The 18,271-nt window shown below is 49.7% G+C and overlaps 1 protein-coding gene across 2 annotated transcripts; it reads right to left on the reverse strand.

Moving 5' to 3' along the window:
• Positions 1–1,201: 1,201 nt before the first annotated feature.
• zc3h4 (zinc finger CCCH-type containing 4) lies at positions 1,202–18,018 on the reverse strand. Of its 2 annotated transcripts, none has more exons than XM_036536481.1 (14): positions 17,722–18,018; positions 9,438–9,666; positions 9,043–9,150; positions 8,586–8,817; positions 8,083–8,237; positions 7,880–7,976; positions 7,326–7,462; positions 6,908–7,009; positions 6,652–6,763; positions 6,044–6,153; positions 5,476–5,897; positions 5,013–5,368; positions 4,410–4,676; positions 1,202–3,729 (listed from the first exon to the last, which is right to left on the reverse strand). In XM_036536481.1, the coding sequence occupies exons 1-14, from the start codon at positions 17,805–17,807 to the stop codon at positions 2,111–2,113; spliced, it is 4,032 nt and encodes a 1,343-aa protein (XP_036392374.1). In that variant the 5' UTR covers positions 17,808–18,018; the 3' UTR covers positions 1,202–2,110. The 2 variants fall into 2 exon arrangements, with proteins under 2 accessions (XP_036392374.1, XP_036392373.1); XM_036536480.1 differs by having other exon boundaries at positions 8,565–8,817.
• Between the last annotated feature and the right edge of the window lie 253 nt (positions 18,019–18,271).

The raw sequence follows: 18,271 nt of genomic DNA on the forward strand, positions 1-18,271 counted from the left end.
TATATTTGTTTACATAAATTGTGCAAAATTCAAGTTATGGTCAACTGGAGTTAGGAGACATTTTTTTCCAACTGCCAGGAGGCTCACAAGCCTCTCAAGAAATGCAAGTGGAAACTCTCACAACTGTGTCCATTTAGGGAGCAAGTTAAAATCAGTGACTCCTTCATAGCCTATCAGCCAATTCTGCAGTCTCTAACACAAAGGAAACCCATTTCTCTCACAGCTTGCTCACAAGCAAAGCCTTCTGTGATACTGTGCTTTTCCATATATATACGTGAGCGCTGGCTCTGAAAAGCCTTGTTCTTAATAACGTGGATCAGGCAAAGAGGACAGTGGTCAGTATTTTATCTTTAATATCAATGCAATGTACAAGAGAAATATTTAAAAACATCTGTGTCACCAACCATCTCCAAGTTCTTCAGTGATCCAGAAGCTCTGAGGGAACGTTTCTGGAGAGACGAGTACATTTTTTTAATATCCATGACATAACACCCTTAAATGAGGAACAAACAAACAAATCAGGATTGGCGACATGGAAATGACACCGGCACAGTTCAGCGGTGCAGAGGAAACGGCCCCCCTGGGGGGGGGCTTTATCTCGGGGGAGGGCCAACACCCACGCCCGCCCCACAGGAAAGACACTGAACTCAGCGCCGGTTCATCCTGCAGGTCAGCTTGGACTTTCTTTATTAAATACTTCACAAACCTCACCTACGGTAAAGGGTTACAAAAACGGTGCCTCGCCTTCAAATGGGGACTCTGATTTACAAAGCTGAGTGTTCAGCGGAGGGAGAGGAGAAAACGATGTGCTGGTACAGTTTCGACACGCCAGGCCGCTCGGACCTAGAGGGAAAAGTGCAGTTTATTTATTTTTTTTTGTCTTTGCCGTTGCCTTTTTTTTGTCTTTTTTTTTCTTTTCTTTTTTATAAAACTTGTGTCCGATCTCCTCCGTTTCCGCCCCATGTACACGCGGTTCCGTGTCCTGATTTGAGAATGCAGTTCCGGGAAAAAAAAAACACATCTAAATAAAACGATCAGGTTGAGCTGTCGCGCGACAGCAGAGGCCGATTCCTTTTAAGTATAAAAAATAAATAAAAAATAATAAACTCTATTACACATGTGACAAAGACGGAGAGTCAAACAGGAGTGGACTTCAACTGTATGGTTTCTTCCCTCCCGGGGGGTGGGTGGTGGTGGGGGGGGGGTGGTGGTGGTGAGCCACGCCTGTGATTGCGGTCCCAGGAGCGAAGAAAAGACATCATCAATACCCTTATTCCAACATCCCCCCTCCCCCCAAAAACCAAAACAAATATAACCAAACACACAAAGCAAAAGCTGGCGGGTACTGCCACGAAGAGGAGCTAAAATGTTCATAACAGAAAGCGATTACTGACAGCTGATAATGGAAGTAAGATGGAGACGGCAAAAGAAAGAGGAAATCCAAATGAAGCAAAGGAAGCACCACCGTTTCGTCTCTGCTGGCGGAAAGCTGGGGGCTGAGCACCGCTGCAGTTTTTTTTCCCCTCTGTGACCTCTGACCGGGCGGGGCATTCGGCGAAGCCGCGCGCTCAAACGGGCATAATAACAGAGGAAGCGAAGCTTCGGTGAACCCAGTGTCAGGAGGGCCGACACGGGAGACATGTTACAAAATGGGAGGAAACCGAACAAGGAGAAGGTCAACTACCCTTAAAATAGTCCTGATGGTGAGAAACACAGGAGCCTTTCAGAGCATCAGTCCACATAAACGTTTACAGCTCTCATTCTTTCTACCTTGTAAAGTAGGGAGGGACTCTCGTAATGGGAATACATTTATTTATATGTTTTCTAGTTTGTTTTAAAATAGAAGTTTTGTTTTTTCCCCCCTTTTCCCCGTCCGTTACCGTCCCGCCCCTCCCGCCTCCCACCCCACCCCGAGGTCCGTTACAGAAATCGCCAACACTGCATTGTGTGGAGGGCAGGGGAGAGCGGACGCGTGCGCGCGGCGCTCGGAAACGTCTCTGCCGCCAGCGCGGACTTCCGCTTCGGGCGTTACCCCCACCCCCCCTCGTCGACGCGTCAGGCTTTTAAAAGGAAGAGGAAATGCTAGGAGGATGGGGGCGGGGTGCCGGGCTCACTGGCAGAAGGGGGAGGCCGTGGGGTCGAAGCCCTTGAAGACGTCCTTGAGGGAGGCGGCGTCCTGCTCGGAGCTGTCCGGCTGGGCGGGGCTGTTGCCGCCGAAGGGGCTGCCCGAGCCGCTGGGCTTGCTGGCCTGCTTGACCATGCTGAAGAGGGTGGAGACGGGGAGGTTGTGGACAGCGGGCGGGGGCTGCTCCGAGGGGCCCGCCGCGCCCGGCCCGGTGGAGGATGTCGAGGACGAGGAGGAGCCGGCCCCTCCGGCGGCCGCGGCCCCCGAGGGTGAGGGAGCGGGTTTGGGGCGGGGCCTGTTGTAGCTGTTGTAGCGGTCTGTGGCCGGCTCACTACCGCCGGCACTCTTCTCCGCCTCGGGCTGGTCCAGGGCCGACTTGCGCACGAACAGCGGCTCCTTGGCCTTGGTCTTGGGGGGCTCGGGGGCGGCCGCGCCGCTGGTAGTGTTTGCGGCCGAGCCGGGGCTGTCGGCTTTGCCCGCGCTCTGAGTCCGAGGGTCGTACAGGCTGATCCCGCTCAGCACGCTGCTCTGCCCCCCGCCCACGCCGCCCACCCCACGCCCAGCTCCGCCGGCTGACAGCAGTCGCGGGTCGTAGGGGGCGATGGTGGGCGTGGGGGGGGAGACGGTCGTGGAGGGGGCCGTGGTGGAGGCTTGAGGGGCGGGAGGCTCGGAGGGCTGCTTGAGGGCCGATTTCTGGGGCTGGAGCCGTGGGTCGGTGGGGGCCTTGCGGGCCATCCGGGGATCCACCGGCTTGTCCGGAGGGACCGACGGTGCAGAGGGCGGGGCCGGGGGTGCGGCGGCAGGGGAGGGGCCGGAGCTGGCGTTAACCGTCTTGAGGATGCGGGACAGCAGCTCAAAGTCCGGGAGGGAGGTGGCGGCGGCGGGTTCGGGGGCAGGGGCCGGGGCAGCCATGGGAGGGGCGGTGTGCATCAGCTGCTGCGCTCGCGTCAGGCGGGGGTCGAGCGACGCCACAGGGGGGATGCCAGGGGGCAGCGGGAGGAAGTCCTGTTTGGGGATGGGCAGCGGGATCAGGTCCTCGGGGTTCCACAGCACGGACTTGGCGAAGTGGGGCTTGTGCAGGACCACGTCCTTCTTGATGTGGCTGAACTGCTGCAGCTGGGAGCGCGGGTCCCGCAGGGCCATGCCCAGCAGGGGCTCCAGGGGGATGGGCACCGGCTTGTCCCGCAACACCCTCTCCCCCTCCTCCTCTTCCCCGGGGGCCGCGGGGGCCGCGGGCTTGTGCGCGTGCGGGACGTCAGGCTTCGGGGGCAGGGCAGCGGCAGCGGCGGCGTGGCGGGCAAGGCGGGGGTCGGCGGGCGCTCCCGAGGAGGATGAGGTGGAGGAGGAAGAGGGGGAGGCGGAGGGGTTGACCTCAGAGGCCAGGCCGGGGTCAGCAGTCCGAGACAGGCGGGGGTCTCGGGCGAGGCGGGGGTCAGCGGGGCGGCTGGGGGGCTGCAGGGCCGCGGACTTCTGCAGCCGGGGGTCGCTGGGGGCCCCCTCCGGCTTGCCAGACCCCTGCGTCTGCTGCCGGAGCGTCTTCAGGATCGACGTGACACTGCCGCCTCCGTCCTCATCCTCACTGGAATACCAGTTGGCCGAATCACCTGAGGGAAAACACATGGATGAGTAAGAATGCACACAAGCAGCAGGCAGATTCCAAACACATCATGTACTTCCATTGCTCTGCAACGTAACACAGAATCCCAGTGACTTTTGCATGTAAGGCGCAACAGCACCACCTATCACAGAATCATCAGCTGCACCAAGAGTCAACAGTGTTTCAATGGAGTGCCTACGCAAGAACCTGGCATTTCACCTGCATGTTCAGGGTAAACATTAACATAATAATGGGTAAATAACCACTCCCTAGTCTTGCTGCACCACTTCCAGGCAACATGGTCAGGGAGTAACAGAATTCTTGCATGCTCCGTCACACACAATGTTTCCTTTATTGAGTCTCTGAGGACTAACTAGCACAAGTGGTTGGTATTTAAGCACTGACTACTGCAGGAATGTGTGATGGACTAGCACATGTTGACATGTAGTCTGCCACTTTCTGCATATACTGTTGTTAATTTGACCTTACATACACACTGATGTACCTTTACTTTATAAATGGCTATGGACAATAGCGCTTGGTAAATATTTGTTTAAATGTGTAAATGATGCTGACTCTGCAATTCCATCTCTTGATGTATGAAGTAACTGCTCTGCTGATCTAGCTGGTGCACTGCGTCTCCGAAAAGTGAGCACTCTGACAGCAGGGTCCCGTGCGGGCGGGTACCTTCCGTGTCCCGCTCGGCGCCTCCCTCAGCCAGCCGGCGCGCCCTCTCCTCCTCCTCCTGCTGCTTCTGCTGGATGCGCATGAAGAGCACGCGCTGGGCGGGGGGCAGGAAGTCCGGCACCGACAGCCCCGTCGGCTGATTGGTGGAGCCGCCGTTGGTCGAGCCCTCCATGCCCATCATGGCGCCCTGGCCGCCGGAGGACTTCTGCTCGCTGAAGCTTCCTCCCTCCCCCTCTTCCATGCCGCTGTATTCCTGGTACTCCTCCCCTGAGAACAGCGGTCAACGGACGCATCACAGACACGCCACTTCAGCAGACAGCTCATAAGATCTAACTGAAATGCTTACAGTCGCTACAATTCAGTACTGTGACCTAAGCCACATAACAGAACAGAGAATAGCTCCCTGATATGAGAGTCTACCCAGTTTCAGAATTACATTACAATACAACATCCCAAACCAATATATGATAGAATATATGGACTGTGCTGCTGTAGCTAATGGCCACACTGCTGAGAAAGTGCTAGTCTGGAGAAGCAGGCATGCAGTGAAATGCTGTGTGTTTTGTCTGTGGGAGGATCTCTCAGTGCGGTGTCTGCACTCACCCTGCTCGCCCCCTCCTTCCATTTCCATGCCCTGCTGCTGGTGGTAGAAGTTGTCGTAGAAGTTGCCCCCAGGAGGCGGAGGCCCGGGGGGCATCATGCCGGGGTGCGGAGGACCTTCCCCAGGTACGAAGCCTGGCATCATGGGGGGCCCGGGGCCCATGGGCGGAGGCCCCTGGTTCATGTTGGGGGGGCCCATTGGGGGCATGTCGTGGGGGCCTGGGGGCATCATGCCGGGGGGTGCGGGACCCATGTGCCCCGGAGGAGGGGGACCTGGGAAGCGGGGAGGGGGACCACCTGGGGGTCCAGGAGGTCCTGGGGGCCCAGGGGGGCCTGGGGGAGCACCGGGGACCGGCCCTCTGCAGGAAGAGAAAGAATCTTTAATTTGGAGCTTACCCCACAAGACAAACAAACGATACCGATAAAGATGAATTAATCTGCTGTTCTATATCCTTTCACAGCTGACCTGACGCCCAGCTTCTGAGCCAGCTGACCCGTGGGCTGCACCACAATCTCGAAGAGCGAGGGGATCTTCTTCCCAGCGTTCCCAGGACAGGGGGGCGGGGGGCCCATGGGGGGAGGGGGAGGGCCGTTGGGGTTGGGTGGGCCCTGGTAGGGGCCCCCGTCCGGGCAGGGAGGAGGGGGTCCGGGGCAGGGGCCTGCACCGGGACCAGGGCCGGGCGGCCCTGGGGGGGGCATGGGGCCCGGCGGGTGGCCCGGGGGCCCGAAGTCGCCCGGGGCGGAGGAATCGGCAGGACCGGGGCGAGGCGGAGTCGGCAGCAGGCCGACACCAGGCGGGGGTTTAGGCAGGGGGTTAATGCCCTGCTTCTTCAGCTCCTCCACCTCCTTCTCGTCCTCAGCACCCGCCTCCGCGTCCTCTGCCAGCATCTGCACACAACGGCACGGACCGGACAGTGAGCGTGACCGCAGATTCAGACCAGGCCAGACAGTAAGGCACGCGGAGACACAGAGACGCCGAGATAAATTAACACAGAGGCAGTGGAGTTCCCATCTTCCTAGCAGCAAGCTCTGACCTTGTCCAGCAGGTCCTGCGTGTCGTCCGTCAGCGGCTCGTGAGAGAACATGCACTCGTCCCCGTTGACGCAGCTCCCAGTGGTGTGGAACAGCTTGCAGGGGAAATCGCGTACTGAATGGTTAAGGAAGCACCGCTCGTTAAAACACCAGTTTCCCTCCAAGAGCGCACCGCACGAGTGTAAAAGAGGGTCCTATGTCCTTATGCACACTTCCCACAGTATTCACTGTAAAACCATCAAAACGCAGGTCTAGAATAACCTGACAACAGCACCCTCTGTTACACTGGTGTATAACTCACAGGAGCCTCATTAGCCCGATGGAAAAACCAAACCCTGGAATATATATGTATATAAGTATGCAGACAGTGATCAGCCAGATGCTTCATAAGTGGTAGCGCACTTTACAATATGTTTCCCGCATAAAACAATGTTGCAATGATTTAGGGGTATGGTTCCACACAATAAAGTCAGTATGATCACTAGAGTGGCAGCTTAAGTAAGCATGTGCTGACAAAAGAAGCACGGCGTAGTGCAGACACAGGAACGTATGGAAAAAATGTTCATCTCCAGTAGCCTCAGTCAAGACGGTGAACAGCAGCAAAGGATATCATGCATGTAGGGGCAGTTCTCCGCTCGTGCGCAGAATCCAGTGATGTAGAACTTGCAAAGCTCCTTCTTCTTCGGGAGCTCGATGTCGTGGCTGAAATTGCAGTGCTCCCCCTGTCAGGTGAAACACGTAACAAAGAGTCACACACCATCGCTGCAGGGACAAAAGGATTTTTTAACACTGTCTGAGGTGTCTTCTCTGTCGGTTAACACAGGAACGATCGATTTTCCAGCACAGGGAAGGGTGGAGCGGCTTACCCATGTGCAGCGGCCTTCGATGTAGTACTTGCAGATGGCCTTGCCCTTCTTGTCCTGACCGTGCTTGTCCTGGTCATTCCTGCGCTGGCCCCCACCCCCATCCTGCAGGGGGGTCGAGAGAGAGGAGAGAGAGACCATCAGATACTAGGTTCCGCAACTGAGTTTCACCCTGGTACAACACAGCCTCCAAGCACAGTTCTTTACCAATCAAATACAAGCAATCATTAAAGTTCATAAATGCACACAGGTGGACATAATGCATTCTGGAGAACACAGTTTAGTGACTGTGTAGTTGGGTTGGTAATGTCAATCAAGTATTCAGAGTTTAGAGAGCCTTCACTGAGCCAAAGCTCCACTGGCTGTATCCTAACTGAAGAGCCTCTAGGGTGTAGCAATTCTCAGCTACCACGTGGCTCACCCCCATGTCCATATCGCCGTTGTTGTCTTCGTCGTGGCCCTGGTCTCCGCCCCGGCCCCGCCCTCTGTTCCTCCCTCGGCCGCGGTTCATGCCTCTGCCCCCCTTTCCCCTGCCGCGCCCTCGACCGCCTTTACCACCTACAGGATCAACCGCACCCAGAGGGCATCAGACAGGAGCAGTCAAACTAGATTATTTACATCAAGCCAGGCAGCCAGCCATACAGGACATCCTTAAACGTTTAACTCACCCCTAATATTTATACAACAGTCTTGGGTAAAGAGCTGTATAATTAACATATTAAAACATGTGGACAGGAAGGTGTTATGCTTCAGATGAGACTGAGGTATTGCTTTATCAATGGTGGCTGTATGCTGATGCACATCGGATGTGCACACGACGTGACGACCCACTGAAGATCTCATTTGAAGATAATCACCACAACCAGCTAGATAACAAGTTTGCGCCTGCCACTGAAGCTATGTTAAATCTCAAGCCATCAGCCTCTGGTTGAGGCAATGTCAGGTAACGATGCTGTACAACACAGTCCCGCTCACCTCGGCCGCGGTCCTTGGACTTCCGGTACTGGTTCAGCTCTTTGGAGTAGTCGTCATAGTCATCATCGCCCATGTTGTCGTAGTCATCGTCTCCATACTGAACCACACAACCACATTAGGAAGCAATGAATTAGGAGCGAATAGAAAACGTGGTGAATGTGTGACTGATCACAGGCACAGCACAGTGGCACCGGTGGGCTAACCTCCATGTCATCTCCGTACATCATTCCTTCCCCGTCGTCGTTTTCGCCACCCATCTTGCCCCGCCCTCGGCCTCTGCCCCCACCTCCTCTTCCGCCGCGGCCCCTCATTCCTCCTCTGCCACGCCCTCGCTGGTTCTTGAGGCGACCTTTACCTCCTACAGGGGGGAGTCCGAGAGCAACTGTATCAACACCCTGCCAACTCCAAAGATACCTTTAACTCATGAACAAGACAATTTATTTACAGCGGCGATTCTTAAGGTTGGCAAAGAAACCACACAAAGTACAACACTTGTTTCAAAAGGTGTGGAGTATATGCAGTTAGTTGCTTCAGGGAACTTCAATACCAATGGTCAGTTTCACAAAGTTACGCAATGGTTTTACTTCTGCACAAAGCCAGGTGTCAAACCTTGGTTATTTGTTAAATTACTGTGCTCATTTCAAGGGGATAGGGTTCCTGTAAGAGCTCCTGGTCAAGCCCTTACCTCTGCCCCTGCGGTCATTACCTCTGCCGCCCCGGTTGTTGCCGCCACCCTCTTTGGCCTTGCGGTACTGATTGAGCTCTTTTGCAAAGTCGTCGTAGTCTTCCTCGCCCATGTCCTCATCCTCCTCCCCCTCGTACGTCTCCTCCTCATACTCGTCGTATGCGCCGTAGCCCTGCTTGTCCATCTTCATGTAGCCCCCCTTCTTGGGCAGGGGGCCGCCATGGGCAGGGGGTGGAGGGTAGCCCCCATGGGACTGGGATGGGAACAGAAGACAGCGCTAAATCTATGGTTTTTCATGCCTTTCATGCTTTTTTAACATGCATGCTTATCTTTCTATATATGTGTGTGTGTGTGTGCAGACGTTCTGTGTCAGTGTCACTATACATAACACCCAGGTTAAAGCTGTACAGACGTGTGGAAGAGTCTTTCTGTGCTTCTACAGCAGGCAGGAAGGGACATACAGTGCAGCCATACTCACCGGAGGAGGGTACTGGGGGCTGTACTCCCGGTACTTCCTCTTCTCACTGGGGCTGTAGTCGGAATCGTCACTGTAGTCCGAGTGGTCATCGCTGGAAGAGGCGTGACGCTGTGGCGACCAAACACACACATATATGCTAGATTAGAGAAGCAGGGAGAGCGAGGAACACTGGTGTTCACATGTACAACTCCCAAACTGGATCCACAAACCCAACCAATGCCTGGAAATTCAGTACAAACACTGTTCAAACAGTGTTACACCGTATTAGGACAGTTCATGGTGGGAAAAGGCGTTTCGTGGCTACAAATGTATCGGGGTCTATGAAGCTCCATACCCAACAGGTTTTTAGGATCGATGGGGATTTGGAGGGGGGGGGGGGGCAGCAGGGCACTCACTTTGTGTTTGGATTTGCGTCTCTTCTTGGCCCTCCTCTTCTCCTTTTCCCTCTCTCTCTCTTTCCTCCTCTTCCGCTTGCGGCGGTGGGCCTTGTCGTCGTCCGAGCCGCTGGCGTGCCGCTCCTTGCTGCGGTGCGGCTTCTCCTGGGCCTCGCCGCCCCCGCTGGGGACCTCCGCCTCGCCCCCGTCGTCCTCCAGCTCGCCCTCCTCCAGCTCTCCATCCTCACGCCTGCAAGCACACGGCCCATCACTACAGAGCATCGGCCAAGCGACACCCATAAACACACCGCCATCCCGACATGCCGCTACAGATGTTCTCTATGCGGACCACACATTAGGACCTGCGTGCTTCGAGCCGAGACTTCTGACGCGCTGGCTGTTTGTGAATATTCTAGCTGTCACAGCAAAGCAGACAGCCCCAGAAATACCTGTTACCAACTGGAGCCTCCCAAAGAAGGCAGCGCCAGGCCAGGGAGCAATTCCAAAGACTGACGAAAAGACTTCAAATACTGGCAGCGTTGGCTCTTTCTGGCCTGCGGCAGTTTTTAGGCGCGTCACACTCCAGGGTGACAAGAGCACTGCTTCACTCCCCTGTGATCATGAACTGAGTGAAAGAGAGGCTACACAGGATCTCGGGTAAGACACTGTGCATTTGTGCTACTACTAATAATAACCACCACAGTAATAATAAATGATTAATTGGGTCAGGGTTATCTTCTGGGCCTATACAGCATATAAAACTCTTTGGTTGGCTGTGCGTTTTGGGGTGACCCTATGCTTGCAGTGTTTTTGAGCACCTCAGCTATAGCATCCCTCAGATCCCAGGGCCTGCTCTAATCCTCCATGGAAACATTCACCATGCTGTGGCCTCCAAAAATAAACCCCACTGCAATTACACCTACACTGGAACACACTTGTGATATTGATTCATCTAAAATATCACAGGAAGCACAGGAAATGACCTCAGCGCTGCCTTAACCCCTTCTCTATCAACTTCACATTTTTCATAAGCAGTGTGCTGCATATCAACAGCAACTTGCCCTTATTATTGAACCTTTTAAAGGGGTTGCTCAGATGCACATTACCACATACCTTCAACCGCACAATGCTCATGCAGGTTAATTAGTCCAGGGCTAGAACAAGTCCTGACCTGTGAAACCATCTCCTACCAACGGTATTTTAATTGAACTCCTCTGTTCTTCTGGAGAGGATCAAAAAAGTCCTGACACAGGAGGAAGGGTTTGGGGTTGTTTGGACACACATAATCTCTGTAAAATTCTCATTTGCCTTGTGACTTCACCACTCTGTATGCTCCAGATTCTCAGAAAGTATCGAGGCTCAGACACGTTATTGTACAGGAGCGGACACCGAGTCCCTGTCCAACTCTCTCCACAACCCGCGCATTAGCGCAAGCTGGGAAATGAATGAAAGCCAGATGAAACTCCGCTTAGGGTGCGACGCCCCTGAGGAGCAGATCCCTGCTGAGGCGGTACGGGGGAACAGGGGGATCTCTTACACCCCCAAAACCTTGCTTTTATTTTTCACAAAGGCCAGCAGCATCTTCTCTACCTCTCCTGGCCGCCACTTCTACTCCACTGCAAGCTAGTTTGTACTACCTCTGACACCTTTACAAAACAATTAACTTTTTATTATTAAATTATTATATACTAATGTGCATACAGCTGTCACATGAAAAATCGCGCATTTCTTTGTTCTCTCACTGTCAAGATTAAAGGAGATGTTTGTTTCTGAAAACAGGATTTGGGAATTCTGCAGAAATGAAATGGGACAGTACTCAACTCATGACAAAAGGCTCCTGGTTTGTTCCTCTTAACTCATTTTTATAGCAGGCATGGGGGTGTATGTGGAGGACGTGGGGAGTATGGGGGGTAAGTGAAAACCAGACCGAGCCACACATGGGTTCAATTTTAAAATGTTGCCACACAATGTGCAAACTTCCACAAGAACCTTATATATCTTGGAATAACCAAGACACCTGATTCATATACAAATGGCTACACATACTGGGGCCTCCTATGTATGCATACTGAATGAACACTTCTCCGTGGACAGGGAAAGAGAGGGGGCAGGTAGAGGGGTGAGTCAGGGGCATTCGACTGGCTAAAGCACAGAGTGGAAATTTCCCAGAAGGCCACAGCACTGTCAATGAGTTCAGCGCTGGATGATGCAACACTCCTCATTGTGTAAGACTTTCAATTTTGACTTTTTTGGGGAGGGAGGGATGAGCTAACTGGGGAGGCCTTTCACTGCTCATGATGTGGTGCCTTCATGTTCCTGTGTGGGTCTGGACATGAAACCTGTCCCTGTAGCTAAAGACGCTCTAAAGACAACAGCAGCTCTCAAAATAGAAACACCCTAGAGACCTGTGCTTAAGACACACCTACTATAATCTCATACAAACACACACACACACACACACACACATCTTTGGGGTGGGGCTGAGGGATGCTGGGAGGCACGAGCACACAGGCGCACGCACAGCACTGTTGACACAGAGCCGCAGATGCCACACACTGCGGGGCACCGGGCAGCCGTTCAAACGGTGGAGTTTAAACAGTGGACAGACTGGGCGCCCCGCTCAAGGACAGGTAAGTAAACTACTCACAGCAAGCTGGACAGGGGCAATGCTAACATCAAAAAAAAACACTCCATCTCCTAATCAAGCGCGGCCTTGCTCATAACGCTGCCATTCTGATGTCTCAGTTCAGCTCGTCACTGACTCCTGCAGGTTTCCCCAGTGTCAGACCTACCTCTTTACCTGTGCAGTTTTAAGATGCGGCCAAATACAGCCTTATCTCAACTGTGAAATGGAAAAGAAAAACCCTGCATAAAGAGTGCTCCCGTCCTTGCAGGAGCCAAGTGGAGAGCCTGTTCAAGTTCACATGCCCCATGTGTCCCTGTCACGGTGTTGTCTGTAACTAACAAACCCTCAATGCGAGCTAGCTTATTTGCCAAGTTAATGAATTATTTACACAAAGAGATGTAAGGGGAAAAAGGCCTACACAGGTTACAGTATTATTAAACTGTGAGCTACTGACCCACACCAGGGTTAAGAACCAACCCATCTCATTTTTTTCCAAGTTGGCTTGTTGACTACCTAGAACAAACAGACCCGAGATACTACAGCTCGATACACAGAAACACGTTGTTTCAGACACAGAAATGGATGTTATGGTAATGTAGCCCCCTACCAACTTTCAGAACCTCAATTTAAGTACTTCATGGCTCTAAAGCAAACCTGTACTCAACTGTGCATGTCATAAGGCTACGTTCACACGTGATACTGGCGAAACCACATCTGAGCATGTGACCTGTAAGATTTGACAACCAGCCAATTGAAGCCATCCTCAGAGACAGAGAGCATTTCTACTGAGCAGACTCCATTCTGTTCCTGACACTAATTATAGTATGCTTACATCACTTCCCCTCCCCACCTGCTCTGGTACATCAGAAATGCTCATCTGTAACAGCGCAAACACGGGTCTACTTTGAAATTTTAAGCCAAATAGGGACACTAAGCTTGGTCAACAGATGCAGCTGTAACCAGTGACTGTGGTACATCTGCAATGAACTGCAATGCCCAGGACTTGCTGAATCTTAACCGACCGCCTCTCCTTATCGTGACAATTGAAATCAACTAAAAACCAGTAACTCCCTGTTTTCTCATCATTCCTAATGACTCTGAGGGATAACCCCTGACAGAAACCCAGTCTGTATGAGCTCAAAGCATTTATATTTCTATACAAGTACTCACAGGAGAGCAGCAATGGAGGTTGCTTTTCTGGAGTACCTGATTACTGGCTGTGGCAGGGGGACGGGTCATAAAAAGACCATGCTCTTCCACGTGTGGCAGACTCTGGCAGACACTAGGAGTGCTCAGGGCAAACAGCTGTGGTCACTGGAAACCACTCCCCAACCAAGCCAGACTCGTCCTGTTCTAAAGCTACAAGCTTCGGCGCTGCACCACATGCACGGAGGAACAACTTCCTCCATAGATGCAAAAGTGTTACCAATGCACCGGCGGCCTCTAAGGCTTATGGGGCCTGCAGGCTTCTGGTTTCCATTCCACCTTCAGCTGTTCACAGCAGATAACTGGCTCAGCCGGACCAGATGAGCACTCTGCTGTTCTACGCACTGCAAAACGTTAACTGGAGGGGTACTCTGCAGAAAATGTGTGAGCACAAGAACATAACTCCATGTCTAGGGAAATATGAAGGAGATACAGAGCCAGTCTGGGACTAGTGGCAGGTGACAAGTGGGTCAAAACTGACGCATTACTGCAAGGTCATGCAAACTGTACTTGCACTCGAATTGCTCCTCCGAAAAGGGCTTATGTGAAAATGAGAAGATGGAATCAGTCTCATATTTTTTACAGGTTTCGGAGCATTTCCTTGCCAGTTAGTAAAGGAAAATCCACAAGTACTGAAAAGTGAGGTACCAAGAAGCTGTGAATTAAGATTTGCTTGTTTCTTGCAACACAATATTCTTCAACCGAAAATTAAACTTGGCAATAAAAATCATAATGACTGGGAGTTATGCATTTAAAATTTCCAAACAAGTGAATTCAAATTATACAAACAAACCAGATCATGTGAATAGTGTCTATTTATGAAGTGCCACACCTAAGTGGAGGGGTTTCTCTGCAGAAAAGCTGTGAGGACAAGACTGAAACCCTCCTGTCTGAGAAAACGTGAAGGGGAGATGAAGCCAGCCTGTGAACTGGAATGCCAAAGTGGGTCAAAACTGACACACAGCTGCAAGGTTACAAGAGACTGGGAAACATACTGCACTTATGCTCCAGCGGTCTCTCTAAAGCATGGGTTAACCTGAAATTGGGGTCAGTGTTTTGACATTCAAATCCATCAACCCATAAGTGCCAGCCTGATTCGGGCTTTCATTTACTTGCAGTCTCCGAACCAGCAGCCCAAATCTGTTTGAAATGATGTGCATTAAAAACTATACGATCCTCCAAGCAGCAGCACACGGCCTAGCATCGCCCCTATACTCCAGCTGCCCCTTAAATCAAATCTATCGGGGGGAGGACGGGAGGGCTACACATACACCCTTCTCTGATTAGACACACTGGGTCTTTTATCAACGAGCCTCTGATTTTTTTTGTTGTACCGCAGGCAGCTCTCAAGACAGGCTGTGGGTGCAGGCCCACAGAACAAAGACACTACTGACTCTGCCCCGATTCCTGGCCTCTTCTCCTCATGGGGCGCCGCGCTAGCAGCGGCGTCTGCAAACAGGCTAATGCCAACAAGACGGATCTCTGTGAAATGCCAGCCACAGCTCAAAGGAGGTGGCTCTGCAGCTTTTCTTTAACTACAACAATGCAAGCAAATGGTTAAATGTGATTTTGCAATGCAAAAACATTAGTGGTGGCGCTACCTTTTCTGAAAGACTATTTGCTCACTCCCTGGCACCTAGCAAGACACCTAATACACAAGTTACCAGTACACACAAATGGGCTACAACTGTAAAATACTGGATTAATAGGATCCATGTCTATTAAAACTGGAAGAGGTATGAATGCAGTTCACTGCACCAACCCGTAATTAAGGCTAAAAAGCTGCAGTGTTCTGGGATTCTGGGTATTTTCATGCCACTTAACTTCAACAGTAAATTCAACTGATGCCAAATATCTGCTAAGTACTAAAGTGTAAGGGATTAGGAATTACATTTGCTTCTTGCAACATGACACTATTCAATTTTACATTCAATTTCACCAACAAGTATATACTGATTGGGAATTAGCATACAGTTTAGACTGTCCAAATGGATGCTTTCAAACAACTAAGCAAACCTACAAAAACAAACTGCTTAAACAATTCAAAAAGGGCTACCTTCAGAAGAGAACTGACCCTGGTTCAACTGTTTTTCTCCTAACCCACAAACTCAGAGGTGAAATGACTCAGATGACAAAAACAATAAAATATAAATGTTGGAATGAACTCTGTCAAACCAGAGGATTATGAATACTGACAACATACAATTAAGGCACACCTTAAGTTTGACATCTTGTAGATTCACATATTGTAAAATGTGTTTTGTGTCAAACTCAATAATCAGTATGAATGGATAAAAACAAAGACGTAATTCATGATCTACATAAATAATTCCTTCCAAGGTTTTAACTACGTAGATCACACCTTTAAAAGGCTTTGATCAATTAAATTGACCATCATTTAAAAAAGGGGACTTTATATCATACATGCACTGGGACCACTGCACGCAACGAGATTACACATAAATCTTTAGAATTTTAGAATTACAGGACTTAAATAACAGCAGTATTGAGTACTTATATGTTCTGTGTACAAAGATTTGAGATGTGTTCATTTAACACTAACATGCTGACAGACATTACAATATTCTCATGCAAAACTAAAAAATAATAATAAAAATAAACTACATCAATTTCTACCCTCAAAAGGTCCAACGATGAGGGCCTCTTTTCAAGTAGTGTAGGGACATACTTACTGTGGCAGGCTATCTTCATATTTCCATTCAAAAGCATTGGCACTGACATTTTTAATCCTCTGTCTTTAAACATTATAGTGGTCTTCCCACTTTATTGTCAATGGGGTTTTGGGAGAGGGAGACATACTATGAAATGCTATCATTTCATTGAAGGGGCAAGAGCATACTTTTGTACAAACACTTATGGCAACATGGGAGTTAACTTGAGGAACTTTTGTGTTTTTTTACTTCACTTTTCAAAACTTGAACTGGAATGCTTTGAAACGTTGAGCACACAGTACTGGGTTGTGGAGAATGGGCTCTGTACAACATTAACTAAACTTTGTGACTTCTGGAGGAAAGGGTTTTTTTAAAAAGCCCACAGAAATTATTCAAGCACATTTTACTTGACACTAAAAAGGGAAATACTGTTAAACAGATACGGAGATGTACTTGGGAGAAAAAAAATTACTGAAATAAGGAAATTAGTTTATTAACGACAAATCTGACGATTCAGCTCCATTAATTTAAGACCCTGTAAATTTACAGGAAATATATCTCACTACCTCGATCCGACTACATACACAGGGCATGTGACCAACTCTTAGCGCGTTAAAGAAATTAGTTGCTAGTAACTGGCTAACTTCATAACATGCATTCACGTTTAAAAATCGAATCAGTTCCGTGGTAATACTCTGCGATTTCAAGAATGGATAGTTGTAATTACAACAAGCGCGAGTATTACTATCGGCAAACTGGCGGAATGATAAATTGTATCAAATTAGCTAGGTAACATTAGCTAGCTGTGAGCTAACTAACCATACAACGTGTAACGCCAGCAATCATTTCATCTTCTTAATACGTATGGGTGAAGTTTTACTCTTTTTGTTTTCGCACATTACTCTGTATAAACAATCAGCTACTAATGTTCGGGACAAATATTTTGGTGCTTCGGCAGTGAAACGCGTTCAACCACCTAACTTAGCTAACAAGTAGCTAGTCTCGTTAGCTCGCTCGTTTTTTAAGTGCGTAGCTAGATAGCTGGGAAGCTACATCTTGCTAAAAAGATCAGGCGCTCTACTAATTACTAACGTTAAGTAGTTCGCCATTTCTACCAGTTCATTTTAGTTTTCGTAACAAAGCCAATCTGATCACTAGTCTCGCTACTTAACTGTGAAATCATTCGTGCGGCAAATTACCAAACTATTCGCTAGCTGGCTAGATTGCTAACTATATCAAATGTCCTGTTTTTCGTGCTAGCTAGCACCATTGCATTGGCCTCGCACAGGCTAGCTACATTAAGCTAACGCTAGCTAGCTGTCTGATAGCTAACGATCCGGCTGTAGTTCTGCAAACCTGGGGTAAATAATGTTGATTAGTGTTGATTTCTGTTAATAATTAGAGAATTAAGCAGCTAATAATGGTCCTTTTACTAGACAGCTTTTTTTCTCAAAATATTTGTCCCTTCATTAGATTTGGATTATCTTTTCAATGATTGAGACGGACTTTACAGGCTATTTGACCTCATGGTCGGTTTGTTCTCCAAATTAACTAAATATCTAAAATAAAAGTTGTAAATGAAGTCAATTCTGAACATATCCCAGGTTCGTGTTTGACCTTCCAGATTGCGCTCTGCAACGTTTCAAGATGGCGTTCGTTACCTCTGTACTTGTTCCCCAGAAAAAGGCGACTTTAATCCCTTTGAAAAGAAAAAAAGAAAAAGAAAACCCGAGCTTTTTTATGCCTAAAAAAGCACAGGATAAATAAATTGTATAGAAATATGATTGTAGAATTACTCGACCTTTCGTCAGTGAGAAGGCTGTTGATGTGTTCGTGGTTGGTTGTTGTTGGGGAGTTTGGATGGACAGTCATGCTTTCCACAGCCATTTCCTCTAGCTACATTTAAGTGCAAAAAAAATCATAAATCGACACTGGAATCTACTGGCTTATGCGTCACTTGACTTGGATCTACTTGATACTTGATTTAAGGAAGAGTTTCAGTTCATAGTAGTCAATTCCCCATTAACAGTTTTAGAGAGATAGGTTGAAATGTTTCCTGAGGTTCTCCGTCCTATAGTTGCGCTGTAAAATGAAACTCATCCACACAAAATGGCGGCACCTCTTCTCCACAGAGAAGGGGAGGGCTTTAACTAAAGTGACGACATAATAGATGACGTTACGTTACTTCCGGAAATGACCGAATGTACTTCGGACACACTTCGGTTACATGCTGTGTTGGTCTCTCCCTTAAAATGACAACAGATTAACTGCATGGCTATTGCGTTAGTATAAATATTTGCACACAAAAATCTCTCGAATGAAGAATATGAAGCGAACACGTTGCATATTCA

The sequence above is a fragment of the Megalops cyprinoides genome, chromosome 9, assembly GCF_013368585.1.
Source record: "Megalops cyprinoides isolate fMegCyp1 chromosome 9, fMegCyp1.pri, whole genome shotgun sequence".
Classification (NCBI taxonomy): Eukaryota; Metazoa; Chordata; class Actinopteri; order Elopiformes; family Megalopidae; genus Megalops; species Megalops cyprinoides.

What these genes read in the sequence shown, in the direction of transcription:
- zc3h4 (XM_036536480.1), bottom strand. Translation starts at nt 17,807, where the DNA reads ATGGCTGTGGAAAGCATGACTGTCCATCCAAACTCCCCAACAACAACC. An exon ending in AGCCTTCTCACTGACGAAAG is followed by an intron (nt 9,667 to 17,721) that starts GTCGAGTAATTC and finishes GTGTGCTTGCAG; the next exon opens with GCGTGAGGATGGAGAGCTGG. An exon ending in TGTACGGAGATGACATGGAG is followed by an intron (nt 7,977 to 8,082) that starts GTTAGCCCACCG and finishes TGTGTGGTTCAG; the next exon opens with TATGGAGACGATGACTACGA.